Source organism: Symsagittifera roscoffensis, chromosome 9 (genome assembly GCF_963678635.1).
Source record: "Symsagittifera roscoffensis chromosome 9, txSymRosc1.1, whole genome shotgun sequence".
Taxonomy (NCBI): domain Eukaryota; kingdom Metazoa; phylum Xenacoelomorpha; order Acoela; family Convolutidae; genus Symsagittifera; species Symsagittifera roscoffensis.
Window position 1 is genome coordinate 36,210,471 of NC_087070.1, and position 16,617 is coordinate 36,227,087.

A 16,617-nucleotide genomic window follows, 5' to 3' on the forward strand; every position below is an offset into this window, starting at 1 on the left:
TCAAAATGTGTGAAAACAAAACAAGTTTCGACTCCACGGGCGTCCACTCAAGTTTTGAGGCGTAGTTACCGGTTTCTTTCAATGATAATTTACTACTGTATTTGGTCTTCTCGACGTGTTTTCCTCCAAATCATTTGAGACAAGCGTATGGAAGTTTTGGTAAACATAGTTTTTGATTTTCTATCTGAAATTGTTTCGACTGAAGGCTGTCGTCTTATTTTTCTGTCGGCTGGCTTGCCATTTTTGTTTGTGATAAATCGCAAATGGTGCAAAGATTCGCTTCTTTTCTGTGTTATTTGCAGATTTAATTACAAAGCAAATGATTTTTTTCTATACTGTTCACTTTTTCCAAGCATATTTTGTATTGAATTTTGGTCCATAATTGCATCGGTGTGTTAGTAGCTTATATACCATCCTTTTTAGTTGAGTGGAATTTATTTCGACAAGGATTTTTACTATTATAGGATGCGTTAATTGCATAAGATAGCAAGGCGGGCGAAATCAAATTTTTCAATTTTTTGCATGTGCGCTTTTTTGAGTCTTTCACTGAAACCTTATTTTTACATTTGCGAGGGCATTACGCTTGTAATCGGGAACTAGATTTTTTCCCGAAAACAACTTTTACAAATTAAAAAATTTGACCTTTTTTGTAATTTAACCTAATCGGTACACTTGCGAGAATCTTCCTTTTGTAATCGGAAACCAGAATTTTTCCCCCGTAATCAACTTTTCTTACAAATCTGATTATGCTTTTTAGTTTCACTTTTCAATTGAACCTCAACTTCTATGTGCCTTCCATTTTGGCTTAGACGTAACGCGGTTGACTTAGCACTCTATGGTCTGGACCTTGAGTCTGGGTTTGACCATTTTTTTCAGTGTTTATGAAATTAATTTTTTTTTGGGGGGGGGGGGAAATCGAATTGTCGAACTTTCGTTTGTCTGCGTTTGTTTTAACCGCTTAATTTCCAAAGCATGGTAGTTTTTTATCTGAACCATTTTTACTACAATTGATAATCCTTCAGTTACTTTCAAATGTCTTGAAAATAATTATTTCTCTTTTATAGGTCTTGATGATTTTTTGTTAGTTTTTTCAGGAAAATTAATAAAGTTTTGTTCACACCCAAATTTAATTTTTCGCGATTTAACTTTTGATTTCTTTTTAAGTTAGTTCGATTTCCTTCGTTGAAAGGAAAGCAAAGTCAGCTATTGAACAGCAAAGGTATGAAAGTCACAAAAAACTTGATCGACTTCTAGTTTCGATAGTGGGTTTTCTATATTTCAATTTTCCCAGCGGAATAGAAACTCTACCCCTTGATCCGGGACCCAGAAAGAACACGAGCGATCACCTCCATGTGGTGGGTCCCGGGCCACGTATACGTCACTAAATGACCGGAGTCTAGGACCGAGGTCTGTATACGGCTAACGATTGCTCTCGTAATCCCGCAACCAATAGTGCTTGAAGACTAACGGTTCGATCCTTCGGGCGGTATGTTGACATTCTTCCATGACGTTGCACGGTTGACGGTAGTTGACCAGCTGTCAGATCGGTCTTGGAAGGCACTGGTTTTCATACTTCGGTATTTATACCTAAGTATGTTTAAAGCAACCCCAGTTTCTGTCTGAACAGACCACATGGGGCTGACTGTATTATACATTCAGTCCGACCGTTTAAAAAGCTCATTGTTAATATCCCAATAAAAATTTGTTTTTCTGAAGTTGCCGCACGAGGGTGACACACAAGGCATGTTATGCCCTGTGCTAAATGATGTCATTTACAGTGCACTATGCCCGAAGGATGGTTTGGACTCGTAAAGTCGGTGGTTAGGCAACTTGCCACCCTTTTGAGAGTCAAATCCTGGTGTTTCAGACCCCCTCAGTAAAGGTCTGGAAGACTAGACTCTGGTGCAATTCATGCTTTGCACTAGGCTGAGAACCCCTTGATCCAGTTTTTTCAATTTGGGTTAATTTTAACCAAGTGTCAGTCATAAGTTTTTTTTTGAAAATCAAAGCACTCGAAGGCCATTAATTGTTTAGTTTGATTGTTAAAAGTTGCAGTTTTTTGGAAAACCAGTCATTTTTTGGTTCTTGCGTTCTTTGACTCTTTTCCAACTGTCTGTTGTCTATGTTGTCAATTTACTAGCTCGGTTTGTGAATCAATTTTTTTTTGGTTAAAATGGTGTTCGTTTATGCTTTATCAGCTATATTTTTAGTTACTCAGGACGTGTTTATTGTTGTCAGTTTAACATTAGAAAATTTAATCTCTCAAAATATTGCTCAAAGTTTATGTCAACAATTTCTTACAGCGTTTATTCTTTTTGGCTCAGTGGTTTCCTACACAAGTATTGTTGTCTTAGTGGCCGCTTGTTAAATGTCATTACGAGCTTGTTTAATGCTGGTGGTTTTATTTACCGTTTTTTTTAAGTTAATTTTTCATTCCATTTTTTGTCTGATTTGTTGTTTTCGACTTAGTGATTTTCGTCTCATTTTTTTGCTAGCATGCAAGGCTATGATTGAGTAGTATCGCAAATAATGAAAAGCTCCGTGTCGGCGCTCAGTTTTCAGTTAAGCTGCAAATTCATTATATATAGTTGATGTGGTAACTACACAAAACAACAAGGGTAGCGGGATCAAATTTTTCAGTTTTTCTTTTTTGTTTTTGTTTTATAAAGCTCTTATAAAGAAAAAACACATATGGAAACCTTCTGCGATTTTAAATTTAATTTCACTTTTTTTTTTATTTTAACCGGTTATATTCGAAAATTAGTTTTTGAACAAGCGAAGCATCATTTCGCTAACACAAGCAACAAACTTCGTGATGCTTCGTTTCTGTTCAAAAAATGATTTGGATTATAACCGGTGAAAAAAAAATCTTGAAAAGAAATTTTTAAAAAGTAGGAGGGGTTCATATGTGTTTTTTCTTATTACCCTTGCGATTTTTTTTTCACGTAAATAACTTAAGGCTCAAAATTAGAAATGGTGAATAGGCTCAGTTCTTAATTAATTCTAATTTCTTTGTGTCTCTGGCACACTTGGTCTGGACGTAACGAATACGCCTGGGATGTCAAAGTTCCTGGGTTCGAATCTGACAGGACCTGTTTGTTTTTCAAAAACGGGAAATGTTCCGTTTCACAAAAAAATGTCGGCTCATTATTTGTCTGCTGATGTTTTGTCGTCTTAGTTGTCATATTGTTGAATTATTGTTTTGCTAGTTTCAACATTATAGTTGCTTATATTGTTCTCGTTTACCTCCGATATTCGCAATTTTACTAGCCTTGACTTTTGCGTTTTTTTTATTTCGCTCAAAAACTTTATTCTGTCCGAATGATTTTGGCCTACTTTTTATCGGATTAGTGGCCTAACTTCGATTCATTTCAATGGAAACAAATATCTTATGCGCACCTCTGGATCGCACAAAATGCAATACCTTAATAAAAATTCTAGTTCAAGATTTTCATGACAACAACTTTTTAAGTTTTTACTTTTCTTTCGGCTGGATAGGTATTGGCCTATATTATATGGTTTTATTGGCCATATTGCGTCTTGCGACCAGCGAAAAAAAATGTTGTGTGCATGTCTGTGTTTTGAGGTTCAAGGGGGGGCGTAAGAACTTAACTATTGTTGATTTTTTCTTCGGCTTAAAGGGTTCCTGCCAAGGTATTTTTCAGCTTTGTTACTGTTTGGTAAGTTTTTTCCGATGCTAATTTCACATTCCATTGTCTTGGATGTTTTTTCTTTGTGTGAAAACTTAACCGGTTTTGATCGATCTAGTTTTTTCGACATGTTCGAAATTTTTTTACTAAGCGGCTTTCTTGTTTTGCATTGCAAATGGTGCGGAGCTCAGCTTCGCCTTTGTTATTTTCTTCTTATTATAAGTGGTCTTGTACTTACCAATTTTTGAATGTACGTAGTATTTAAGTGTTACGGAACGTTATTTTTAAGGTAGTTTTTTTTCATAAAATCTATTATATGTTTAAATGCAGGCTTCGCTATCTCGCCATGTTTAAGCTTTTTCAACGTATTATTTTTTGCATGTTAAAGATATATCGTATATTGTAATGGTTAAAATTTTTTTTCGAGTTTGAATTCAGAGTTTATTTCACCAAGTTTGAAATTAGCGACCCAATATTGGGATGCTGTTAGGGCTTCCCCAAGTGTTGCGATTTTGGCCTCCACATATGAATAACCAAATCCTTGAGTTAACGAGATACGGCAATTATCGAGGTTTTTCAAAAATCACTAGTAACCTTAAATTTTGAAAATTTTACAAAATTTGAAATTCTCATCACTGTAATTGGCTGTTGCCAGGGTACTCTGAGGGGTTGTGAATCTTGCCTCAGAATCTCAGTTCTCAAATCTTTGTAGTTTTCGAGATATGACGTTTTTAATGATTTTTTCAAAAATTTTCAAAAAACTTAGATTTAAAAAAAATTCAAAAACTTTGAAAATCTCAATCCTGTAGTTGGAAACTGTGAGGGTAATCACATGGTTGCTAATCTTGTCTCTATATATGACTTCTCAAATCCTTTTAGTATCGAGATATGACGTATTTTAGAATTTTTTCAAAAAATTTTCCAAAAACTTACATTTAAAAATTAAAGAAGTTGAAGATCTCATTTCTATAGTGTAAAACTGCGAGGGCACTCTGAGGGATTGCGAAACTTGCCTCCAAATATGACTGCTCAACTTTTTGTAGTTTTCGAGATATGACGTTTTTTGTGACTTTTTTGAAAAAACTTTCACAAAAGTTAAATTTAGTTTTTCTAAATTTGAAATTCTCATTTTTGTAGTGGGGGCTGTCAGAATACTCTCTGAGAGTGCTCTCATGGATTGCCAATCTTGCCTCCAAATATGACTGCTCAAATCGTTGTAGTTTTTAAGATATGATTTGTATTATGTTTAATTTTTTCAGAAAACTTAAATTTTAAAAACTTCAACAATTTAATATAAATATAAATAATTTTGAAAAAGTATTGAAATTCTCAACCTTGTAGTTGGGTACTGTTAGGGTATTCTCAGGAGTTTCATGTTGAAAATTTTGCATCCGATTGCGACTGCCCAAATGCTTTTAGTTTCCGAGATGTGACGTTTGTAATGTCTTTTTTTTTAAATGACTTAGATCTAAAAATTAGTTCCTATCTCTATATTGAGGCTTTGTCAGGGCACTCCTAGGTGTTGCGAGTTTTTTTCTGCAACTATGAGTGCTAAAATCCTGTTAGTTTTCGAGATATGACGTTTTTTGTGTTTTTCTTTTCAACAAAGTTTTCAGAAATTTAAATTTAATTTTTCTTCTTCAAAGTTTGGAATTCCTAGTCTTATGTTAGGGGTTGTAAGAGTACTCTCAGGGGTTGCAATTTTTGCCTCCAAATATGAGTGCTCAAGTTTTTGTAGTTCTGCAGATATGTCACTTTCTTTTAGAAAAAATAGAGAATTTCAATTTCGAGATATGACATTTTTTGTGTTTTTCTTTTCAAAAAAGTTTTCAGAAATTCAAATTTAATTTTTCTTCTTCAAAGTTTGGAATTCCTAGTCTTATGTTAGGGGTTGTAAGAGTACTCTCAGGGGTTGCAATTTTTGCCTCTAAATATGAGTGCTCAAGTTTTTGTAGTTCTGCAGATATGTCACTTTTAAAAAAAATAGAGAATTTCAATTTAAGTTCTTCAAAATTTGAAGTTCCCAACCCTGTAGTTGGGTGCTGTGAGTACTCTCAGAAGTTGCAAATCTTGGGTCCAAATGCGACTGCTCCATTGCTTTAAGTTTCCGAGAAATGGCGTTTTTCTGTCATTTTATAAATTTTCATATAAAAAAATTCAAAATTTTAAGGTTTTTCAAATTTTGAATTAAGAAAACTTGATTAACTTTACAAAATTTGAAATTACCAAGCCTGTATTTGGGTGCTGTCAGAGTAATTTCAAAGGATGCAAATATTATTTCTAATATCTGCGGTTTTGTGAGTTGTCAGAAATTCGAAGCACCGAAGGTGTGTAACGCACCTTTGGCGCTTCGAATTTAAGACAACTCACAAAACCGCTGATATTAGAAATAATATTTGCATCCATTGAATGCAGCTAGTTTGTTTTAAATTGCTACTAGCTCAAAATTTTGTTCTAATATTTTGGAACTTTTGAGTTTATAAGCTCAATTCACATTCTGCTCAAGGAAAAGCAGATTGTTTTCTCCTATTACCAAAGTGTTCATGGCGAAAAGAAACGTGAATGACTTAAGCTTCGAAAGTGAACTTGTTTCCCCGCGGAATAAAACTTTTAATTTATTGATCCTGATCCAGTTTTGTCTAATTTGGCCTATTTCAAGCAAGAAAACTGTCAATCAGAGGAGATTCTTGAAATTCAATGAGCTGAAACTTGGCATAATTTTTTCTGGTGTTTTTTTGTGAAACTCGAAAACTTATAATTAAAAAAAAACGTTCCCCATGGTCTAACGTGTCAGTAATGCTTCAGTTTCCTGATATTTAGTTTAGATGTTGTTTTAAGATTTAAATGATGAGGTGCCCTGTGCATAAAGATTCATTCATGCGACCGAGAAAATTACTTTTGGTTTCAGTCGATGAAAGAATATTGCCTTCTTTTTGTTACTGTTTTCTCAAGATTGGTTTCATAAGTTTTTCGATCAGGCGAAGCCGAGTAAAAATTCAAAACTATCATTCCGAAGTCGTTGTTTTGCATTTGATTTTTCTCTGGGTTGCTCGGTTCTTCAGTGTATGGGAACTAACTTGAGAGCGTTTTAGCAGTTAGTACTGCAGATTATGGAGATTGAATTAAACTCAGTAGGCTGTGTCCGCCCCCACCCGGTAACCCTGGCTAGGAAGGGGAAACCCATTTTCAGCCCTGAAACTTGTCCGGTTTTTCCGTTCCGGTTTTCATTTCCCGTATTACGCCTAGCGGAAGACTGAGGAAAGATTGACTTTTGTTAGATGTTCAGTCCTTACTTCTTGTACCTTGGGACAAGAAAGAAGAAAGAGGCGATCAACCAACTTAGCCACGGCGGGACAGAAGTGAGTGCAATTGGTTGATAGGCTTAAATTCATTTTGTTTTTGAACTGACTTTGGTAATAGAATCAATCAACAATTTTCTTTAGCTAGGACTAACAGTTGCGTTGATGGATAAATTTCTCTCTTTAAAAATTTCGGGAAGTTGCACTTATGCGGTTACAGTGGATAAGCGCATGACATTCTAGTCCTGTTACCCTGCTGTCCTGGTATGGTTTTATGCTATTCGATACCAATAGAGGGCTGAAGAGTTGTTTTAGTGGTGGTTATATATTTTTGTTGCTGGGCGTTTCTGTTGGGGGGGGGGGGGGGGCGTTTTGACTGTCAAATGACGTGGAAAGCTTTACTGGATCATAGATTGGTAATGAAGGTCATTTCTCCTTTGCCTCTTTGAAGGTTCAGTACTGGGAAGCCACATGAAATCCAGGAAGCTTTTTGTTTTTGCTTGCTTCTTTAGAAGGGTTTCTTGTATGGATGCAGTTTCTATGTGCGCCCGGCAATGACTACCTTTTCCGTCTTCCGTCTGTAAAGTTGCGGTCTCCGTTTTTGGAGTTGTGCAATTTATAGAGGTGCGCCCAACCACCAAGGAGCACCGGACACTGAAGTCTTTGTTGAACCCCATATCACATTTCGTTGGTCCGGGGTAGATTGAATTCCTCAACCTACCCCGGACCTCATGCTTAGTGGTATTGTGAATAAACTTAAGCATATAAGGTGATGAGCAGTATGGCTGTTCATGAAAGCCCGTGGCACCGATCGAAGCTTTCGTCATGAGGTTTCAAGGATCTTGGGCCCATTCTTGACAGTTGGGCGTGGTTCTCCCGCTAAGAGCCGTACCTCTTCGAAATCTGGTTTGAAACTCGATTAAGGGGCTTTCCTCTTAGTCAGTAATTGTCTTAAATAACAACATTGAGTTGAGTTTGTGGAATCGAAGTTGTCATCTTGAACGTAAGATGTGAGCTAGTTTCTCTTTAAGAGGTTCAGATCCTTCAGCCCAAGGTTTTGGCGTCAGTCTGCTAAGTGCAACTTTGTGTAATGAACAAAGTGATTTATTATTCATTTGGATAATCTAGATTTTTTTCAACGTACAGTTTGAATAGATTTTATGATTTTTCTTGAACTGAAAGGTTTCCTTATTTGTATTAGAGCTACCACAGTATGTTAAGTGCACTTGATTAAATTGTTTTAAACTTTGTTTTGAATAATTTGGACTTCAGATTAAGAATGCCGAAGTTGGACGATTTGGCGATCAATCTGAAGATGCTGACGAAGACTCTTGAGAGAGAGGCTAAACGAAGCAAACAGTCACAGACACAACAGAGAAGTCAGTCGTTGCAGTATTCTTTCCTTTCACTCAATCAAATCAAAATCTCTTCTAAACAGTCAGTGACTGTTATAACAATTGCATATCACTTTAAGAAAGGAATGTACATGAAACGCGGCGTTTCTTTCCTATAAGTCTGTTTGTGGTCTTGAAATTGTTTGGCCTAACTTTTCCGGACAACCTAAATTTCTGGGACCTGAATCGACCAATTTTTTTTACCTGAATCGACCTGAAAATTTGAAAAAGCGAAAAGGAACCACTGTGCCGAAAATATTTGTTTCATATTTTTGTAGAGAAAGTGACAAAAAGTAAAAGCAAAGAAAATAACCCAAACTGCACAAGGCTTTTTAAAAATTACTTTTGCTTGATTTTGGAAAATCAGAAGGAAAACCCATGAAGTTTTATGGAGTCGAAATGTCTAAACGTTTTTCTGGTGTTTTTTTTTCCAGAAATGGCTAGAGAGCCCGAATCGTCAAATACCATTTTTTGAGCCGATGAAAGTTTTTCCATTTCCAAATTTTATAAGTGAATTTATATTTTTTTTCATAGTTTATTGTAACAAAATACCTTTTTTGCTTTCATTTCTTCGTTTGATTTTTTTTCTTTCCATTGTTGGAAATTTTGCAGAATTATCGTTTGTTTTTTTTTGTTTTTTAAAATTGGGAAAATGCGTGTTCTTTTCCACTTTTGTGATTTTCTTATTTGCTCGTTTAGGTAAATTAAAGAAAGCAATTGAGCAAAACAACATGGAAGGGGCGAAAATCTACGCTGAGAATGCGATCAGGAACAAGAATGAGGAGCTGAATTACCTCAAACTGGCATCCAGGATAGACGCGGTGGCCGCTAGAGTTAACTCAGCCGCCAAAATGGGAGCACTCACTAAAAATATGTCTGGAGTGACAAAGGCTCTGGACAGCTGCATGAAACAGTTCAGTCTCGACAAGGTTATTATTATTTATTGATATTTTCAAAAATTCGAACAAGTTTTAAAGGACTATTTGAGTTTTTGGTTCTGTGTGAGATTTGTATGGCTACGGTAATTTTTGTCTGCTAAAAATTTTGTCTGCAAAGATTTGAACTACGACTGACTGACACCCTATCGCCGAGTGCACGAAGGTTATGGCGATATTAAAGAAAATATAAAAAAATCATAACTTTTTGAAATTTCTTGATTTGAACAAACAGTTTATGATTATTTTTGGGTTACATGTCATTTTGCCCCAAGTCAACTTGTCCCAGCCCAACTTGTCCGATTCCAACTTGCCCCAGATGACAACTTGTCCAATGCCATCTTGTCCCATAAAATAAACAATGAAACTTGCCCCATTTCTTTGATATCCTCGTAGAACATAATGTCGGCATAAAGATGAAAGACTTTTTTGTTGAACAATTAAGCTTGAAACAAAATGCGGAATCATTTAAACATGCGCTGAATCAAAATGAGTTCAAACAAAATGAACAAAATGAAAGCGGCAAAATTTCAATGCAATTTTCATGTCGAGTTAAATATTTCAAAAGATTGATTGCTGATTTTGTAAGCTTCTATAGCAAAGTTAATAGTGCACAACACTCTTAATCAAGAAGTCAAGAGTTCAAAACTTGAAGAAGTCAAAAAATTTTAGTATGAAATCAATGAAATGGAAAACCGCAGGTACTGCCTCGCCCCTTAAACCCCCCTATACTTGGTAACCCAGAATAGGGGGCGGGGTGAGGGAAAGAGCAAAATTATTGCAGTATTGGCCTTTATCATCTCTCAAAATTTGGAACCTGTACGATGGCTATAAGTTAAAAAGTGGTGATTTTTTAAAAATCAATTAAAAATGCAACAAAATGCCGACAATTGAGTGGAAATTATGCCGACAATTTAAAAATTACGAAAGAGTTAAATGAGCTAGTGCATATAAATAGTCAACAACATGGTCTTTGTTGAAGTTAGTAACAATCGTGGGAGAGCGTCATTGAGGAGATTGAGCATGTGGTGGACAGATTAGATCTTGAGCAAAGCCTGTCAGATAAAATTGACGAACTTGCCTCATACTTTCAGAGAAGTTATATAAAGGGCGAAACAATAGGGCGAAACAGTAGGCAACCGTTATTCCCTATGAGTCTCTGGAACCATTCCCAAGAAGCAGCGGAAGGCTTGATACGAACGACAAACGCCGTTGAAGGTTGGCATCTTGAAGTGACAGCATTATTTCAAGGGAGCCACCCAAGCCTCTACACTTTCTTGAATAAGATTCAAATGAACTCAGCAAACCAGAAGTTCAACATTTTGAAGGCTATGGTGGGAACACAGAATCAAGGGCGGAAGAAATATTGGGACATTCATGAAAAAATCAAAAACATTTCTAGTAATTTTATCTGACAGGCTTTGCTCAAGATCTAATCTGTCCACCACATGCTCAATCTCCTCAATGACGCTCTCCCACGGTTGTTCCACTAAATCAGTTGGAACAAAACTGAGAGCGGGTATTAAACGCAGTGCCAAGCTTAGCTCGCAGTTATTTTCATAGGCTTTCTTTAAGCCTAGCTCGTTACTTTTGCGTAAAAAGGCCTGGCAGAGGTGAAAGTAACAGCTTTTGATTGAAGACTCTGGAAACGCACTCGATGGTTGCGCGTTATCAGAGACAGAGGTGATGGCTTTCAGGAATTTTGATTACGTCTGTTCAGTTTTGTTTGACAGTAGAGCATAAAGGCATGGTGGGTAAAATCCACCGATTTGAATATGAATGGTATTAAGCTGGTAAAATTGCATTGGGCAAATTTTGAATGTACCGTCGCAAAGCCAAAGAGAATTGTGAACTCGGAGGGCATGAACATTATCTCGATCACCGAAAATCAAAATTCGCTCTGGATCCATAACGCCACTGTCGAATAAACAGAAATCAGAATATTCCATCGGAATTATGAAATGCCTGTCTTTAATGATTGGCATGGACGGGACCAAGTTCTGTGTCTGGCGGTTAAGAGTTCTGTTTATTGCTGCACGACTGGGCAAGGATAATTGAACAGCTTTCTCATCAGTTACTTCCTGGAGACAAGTGGCAATTATACTACTATTAACAGGTACAATTTGCTGCCTGGCATCTTTTTTCATTTGATGCATGATCTGGTTTGCCTCAATTTTCCCAGGTCTAACATCGTGGCTGTGCTTATTTTTTGTCAGTGCTCAGTAGTTTTTGTCGTCTGCTTTTTTTGTGAAATCGTGTCAGTCAATAATTAGCGTTCGTTTGTTTCGTTGAGATATTCCCCACGTAAGTTGACTCATAGTATTTATGTTGAAGTATTTAAGTGGATGTTTAAGAACGAAATGGTAAACAATGAAGCAAAATGAAAGAATAGCCGTGTTTCATTTTGTTTCAAAGGCGCTAATTGTGGATTATTGTCAAAGTTTGGCGTGTAATTACCAAAAATTATGGTTTTTTAGGCTCAGCTTCGAATATTTTCGATTAGAGTCTTTTGTTATCTCGAAACGAGTCCAGTGTACATTAGCACTTGCTGGTCCTCAATTTGAACATCAATGAATCAAGTAAAAGTGTTAAGTATGGGATAAAACGGCATAGGACAAAATGTCATGTGGGGCAAGTTGGCATAGGCTAAGTTGCCATGTAGGGCAAGTTAGTATAGGACAAGTTGGCATAGGGCCAATTGACTTGGGGCAAATAGTCCTGACACCTATTTTTGCAATAGTGATTAGTTGCAACTTAGAACAGCATTAGACTGGTAGAGTTTCAAATTTAATCAGAAAGAAAGATAACAGAAAGATAAGCCATGAAACTTGAGTAGTTTCCAATAAAGTTTTTTTTTGAAGTTTTTTAGCGCCATTTTTTGGAATAAAAAACTTCAAAAATTGAAAACAAATAATTTGAAAATTTTTCAATTTTGACTTTTTCTCGGATTTTTCGACAAAAACCGTTGCAGTATTAACCTATTTTTTGTGACCGTCGAATATGCCTAAATTTTAGGTTTTCGTCACATCCTTTCACCACACCACGATCAAAACACAACAGTAAAGTGGAAAAATGTCATGAAAAATCCTTTTTATGTATTGTTTAAGAATATGGACGGAACGTTGTGCTACTTGCACAGCAACCGGCGATTCTTGTTTATTACTTGATAGATTTGTAACATAGTGGTATCCGGAATCGATATCCGGTTATCCGGCAAACTTCTGGTTCCGGCACGGATATCCGGTATCCGGTGAAATTGCACCGGATACTGACCGCCTTTTTTGCCAAAAAAAAATTTCAAAAAACACTGATTTCAAAATTAGAGTATAACATGATTCAATTAAAATTTAGAAAATTATCATGTACAAGTACCAGTTTTTCACATAAATATGGCTTCAGAGGGTTTCTCCGTTGTGTAAGAATATTCTAGCAAAATCATACGCAATCTAAGCTTATTACATACATGTACATCGAGCTCAATCAATAATTTGATCAATTCTGCAATTATCCGGTGTATCCGGTAAGTTTTATTATCCAGTATTTTCAAAAATGGGTGCCGGGCACATCTCGACTACTGATATTCTACTTAAATTCTACTAGTATATTGTATAATAATTGTATAATCTTTATTACTTGTATAACCTGTTGTGCGCGTGTGCTATTAGGTGCAGAATCTGATGGAGAAGTTTGAGGGTCAGTTTGAGAATTTGGACGTGCAGGCTTCCTCCATGGACCAGGCCATGTCAAACACAGTCACCACCTTCACCCCCGAAGACCAAGTCAGGGGTCTCATGCAGGTATGCCACTGTCTTCATGCCCCTTACATACGTACATTTTACCAGGGGGCACATAATCAAACAGTGCAATTAGTGTACATAATCATAAAGAGTTTTTCAATTCACGCCATTAATTTTTGGACATCATTTAAGCCATTTTCTTCGTTTTTCCTGGGTTTTGCTGGCCGTGTTTAAGTTTGTTTAAGACGGAAACGAATCTACAGTGTTTCAATGAAGTTATCAATAAATTCATTTTTTGTAATGAAATTTGGTTTTAGATCAAGCATCAAGAAAACATAAACACACCTGCTGCTGTGATATTACCAAGGCCAATTTCCTTGTTTTTAACACAAAAAATACTGTTTGCAGGATGTTTTTAGGTGTCAATGAAGGAATTCATTTAGGTCGTGTTTCTTTTTTGAGTTCAGGATCAAATTTGACTTTGCTCTTTTTAAATGGAACTTTTGCTCACATTTACCAATTGTCATGAGAAACTTATATTTAAAATGCAGTCTAGGTTTATGCCACAGCTACTAAGTCAGATCTTACAGATATTATGGAGAAATTGGCAAAAATTTGAATGCATCAGACATCTTAAAGAGATATCTATGCTTTGCAAAATCCATGATTGCATGTGTATGTTTGTATTCAAGCTTGTAGCGAAAAGTTTACCAAAGCAAAGTATGAATTTGATGAAAAAAACCTGGACATAAAACAATCGGAAATTTTTATCGAAGGAAAAAAAATGAATCAAAAGCAAATCAAAGCAAGGTAAATTTCTCGTTGATAGTCAAATCTATTGCTTGTCTTGTGTGGTGCTTGAGGGGGATGTGGTTTTATCGTTTTGAAAATAAAGTGTTTGATTGCTCATGGCGTGCCTGCCGACTGAAGGACTAATTGTCTACTCGGTAGCCTCTCAGTTCGCATTTGTAAAAGTTTTAAGCTCGTCAAAGCTCTGTTTATATCTATAAAATTAGTATAAAATGTCTTTCATTAAAGATTCTGGAAAATATAATATACTTCTTTAACACTCAAAAGTTGAGAAATTTTCAAAACAAGGCAGTCGGTTTTTACGTTCCTTTTAAGTTCACTGACACATCTGTCTGTTGACTATGTTATATCACTTTTTTTTGGCTATAGGAAGTTGCGAGCGAGGCGGGTCTGGAGTTGAACACGCAGATCCAAGTAGCTCCATCGGCTGCATCCGCCCAGAGCGAGGAGCAGGAGGAATTGTCTCGCAGACTGGCAGCACTAAGGGAGACACATCAGTAGTGCCATTGACATCATCAGAATCAAAAGACACCGTCGACAGTCAGAATAAGAGATCGAACAGAAGAATTATCAATCCAGAAGAACTTTTGGTGTAATTTGAACGTTTAGATTTTGCGCAAATTTATTCGAAGTTATCGGTTGCGACAGTTAATTGTACCCTGCGCTGCTTTTTATTTTTCGTTACACTTAAAAAATTCTAATTTACCAAAAAAAATATCCGTATCAAAAAAGTTCGATATGGAATTTACAACCCATTTTTAAATCAAATTTTAGTGAAAACTATGATTTGGTAAATTATGACCTATTTTTGAAAAATTGATTCAATAAAATGTAAGCAAAATTTATGAGGCCTACAGCATGATTGCATCTCTAATTATTTTGCACTGTTTTATGAAGACCAATGTGTAACCTCCGTTTAAGTTCAAACTGTCTCACCCGATATGTACGTGTAAGTTAAGCCTAGATTCTAATATCTCTTTCAATTTTTTCGCAGAATCACGATCCATCTTGGTTTGATAGCAAAATGAACTCCCAATAAGAACTTAGTTGAATCCCGAAATTAAGTGATAAATGTTCAGATTATTTTATTTGTCAGTTTGTTGAATCAGCCATTTTGAGTCTATAAGTTTTTAAGATATTTGCGAGTTCGAATTTGTTACTAAATTTGTCAAATGGAAAGAGGTAATATTGAGAAGATAATATACTAAGTTATTGTCTTGAAATGCTCCGAAGTGAAATGCTCCGAGGTGAATATTGTCATGTTCTAATATCAATAAGCTGAAAGATTTTGCTGTAACAATGGGTAAAGATTTTTCGAAGAAAAAAATGGTTTCATTTTTTTCAATGCGAGAAATCTTTCAAACAGACGGACTGGGTCGAAGATTCTATTTGCTCAATGCTAATTTCATTGTCCATTCTCTATTTTGAGTTTTGTTCCCAGAATTTATTTTAAACCTCATTGCTGTAAATGTTTCCATTCTTTTTTGTTGATAGATAAAATCATAGGTAGAAAAAATAATTTAATTTTTTCATTCAAAGTTTTATACTTATCCACAATCGGAATTTTGCTTGCGTTATTAAGCCAGCATTATCAAATCCGAACTCAGACTTTTCAGGCTAACAAATTGCTGAGCAGAGTCACTGCCTGCGAAGACAAAGCTCCGGGGTTGGAATCCGGTGAGAACGTTTTTTGCTAACTGAAAAGTTTTCAACTGAAAAAGAATTGTCGAACTATCGTTTGTTTGCTTAATTATATCGGCTTAGCTGACGCATTACGGAATTTACATATTATACCTGCCAGAGTGTCTTGTAATCGGGAAGTAGAATGTTTTGCTTGTTAACATTTCTTAAAAATCTATAAGAGATTGAACTTCCTCTTTGGTCTAGAGGTATAGCGGTTGTCTGTGCATCCTAACGTCTGAATTTCGAGTCCAGGTCAGACCTTTTTTGCAGTATAAATTACTTTCCGGGAAAAAATTAAATTGTGGGGCTTTTGTTTGACTGCGTGATTTTGGCTTAATTTTCAAAGCATAGATTTTTTGTTTCTAACAATTATTACTACAACTGACATCCGTTCTGTTATTTTGTCAATAAACCAACTGGGATTTTGAATAGGTTCGGTCGATATTTTTTTGGCTTAGTCAATTTAATGCGTGTTTCATAAAAACGGGTATTATGAAAATGTATGGTATTGGTTTTTTTGATTTAGTTTTTTGAGAAGCTTAGGAAAAATTTTTCGCCTTTTTCAAAAATTTAGTTTTTCTCAAAAAATACTCTGCCGATTTTCTAAAAAAAAGTGGTACCAATTGGAAGTCCGCCCACTCCTCTGTGTGTACGCATACTCCCCAAACCTCTTTTTACCTTGCCCTACTTTTGTACAGCCTTCGAAAAAGCGTATGGGGGGGAATTTTTGACCCATAATTTTGGATTTTTACATTTTCTCAAAAACTACTACCCCAAATCGGAGATTTTGGTTTCAATGGATAGAACAGGTTGTGGAAAGCTCCCCTGAATTAGCAGCTACGCCCATTTTAGTTTTTTACACAAAAAGTTAAGGCCCTTAAAAATTCAATTTAGGCCCAAAATTTTTCACAAAAAGTTATGCTCTCGGAAAAGTCAAATTCACGATTTTTTTTCCTTTCTTTGAAACTTTTCTCAAAAACTACCCTTGCAAATCTGAGGTTTTGATTCCAATGAGTAGAACGGAGTGTGGGAAGCTCCCTTGCTTAAACGGTTAAGACCAATTTGTTTGCACCAAATTTATGACCCTCGGAAAAGTCAATGTTTTCATT

At 35.9% G+C, this 16,617-nt stretch overlaps 2 protein-coding genes across 2 annotated transcripts in view; one reads left to right on the forward strand and one right to left on the reverse strand.

The window, feature by feature from the left end:
* LOC134853941 (prohibitin 1-like) overlaps positions 1-16,617 on the reverse strand; it is a 331,804-nt gene that overhangs the window by 191,789 nt on the left and 123,398 nt on the right. The gene's annotated exons all lie outside the window — the stretch shown is intronic.
* On the forward strand, positions 8,225-15,363 carry LOC134854001 (charged multivesicular body protein 1b-like). The gene is made up of 4 exons (XM_063870058.1): positions 8,225-8,328; positions 9,043-9,272; positions 12,944-13,075; positions 14,195-15,363. Exons 1-4 carry the CDS (start codon positions 8,229-8,231, stop codon positions 14,324-14,326), a joined length of 594 nt encoding a protein of 197 aa, XP_063726128.1. The 5' UTR covers positions 8,225-8,228; the 3' UTR covers positions 14,327-15,363.

Bases quoted from the DNA above. Each gene is read 5' to 3' on its own strand.
- LOC134854001 (XM_063870058.1), top strand. From the start codon at position 8,229: ATGCCGAAGTTGGACGATTTGGCGATCAATCTGAAGATGCTGACGAAG. The intron at 8,329-9,042 runs GTCAGTCGTTGC...TTGCTCGTTTAG, and splicing joins GTCACAGACACAACAGAGAA to GTAAATTAAAGAAAGCAATT. The intron at 13,076-14,194 runs GTATGCCACTGT...TTTTGGCTATAG, and splicing joins AAGTCAGGGGTCTCATGCAG to GAAGTTGCGAGCGAGGCGGG.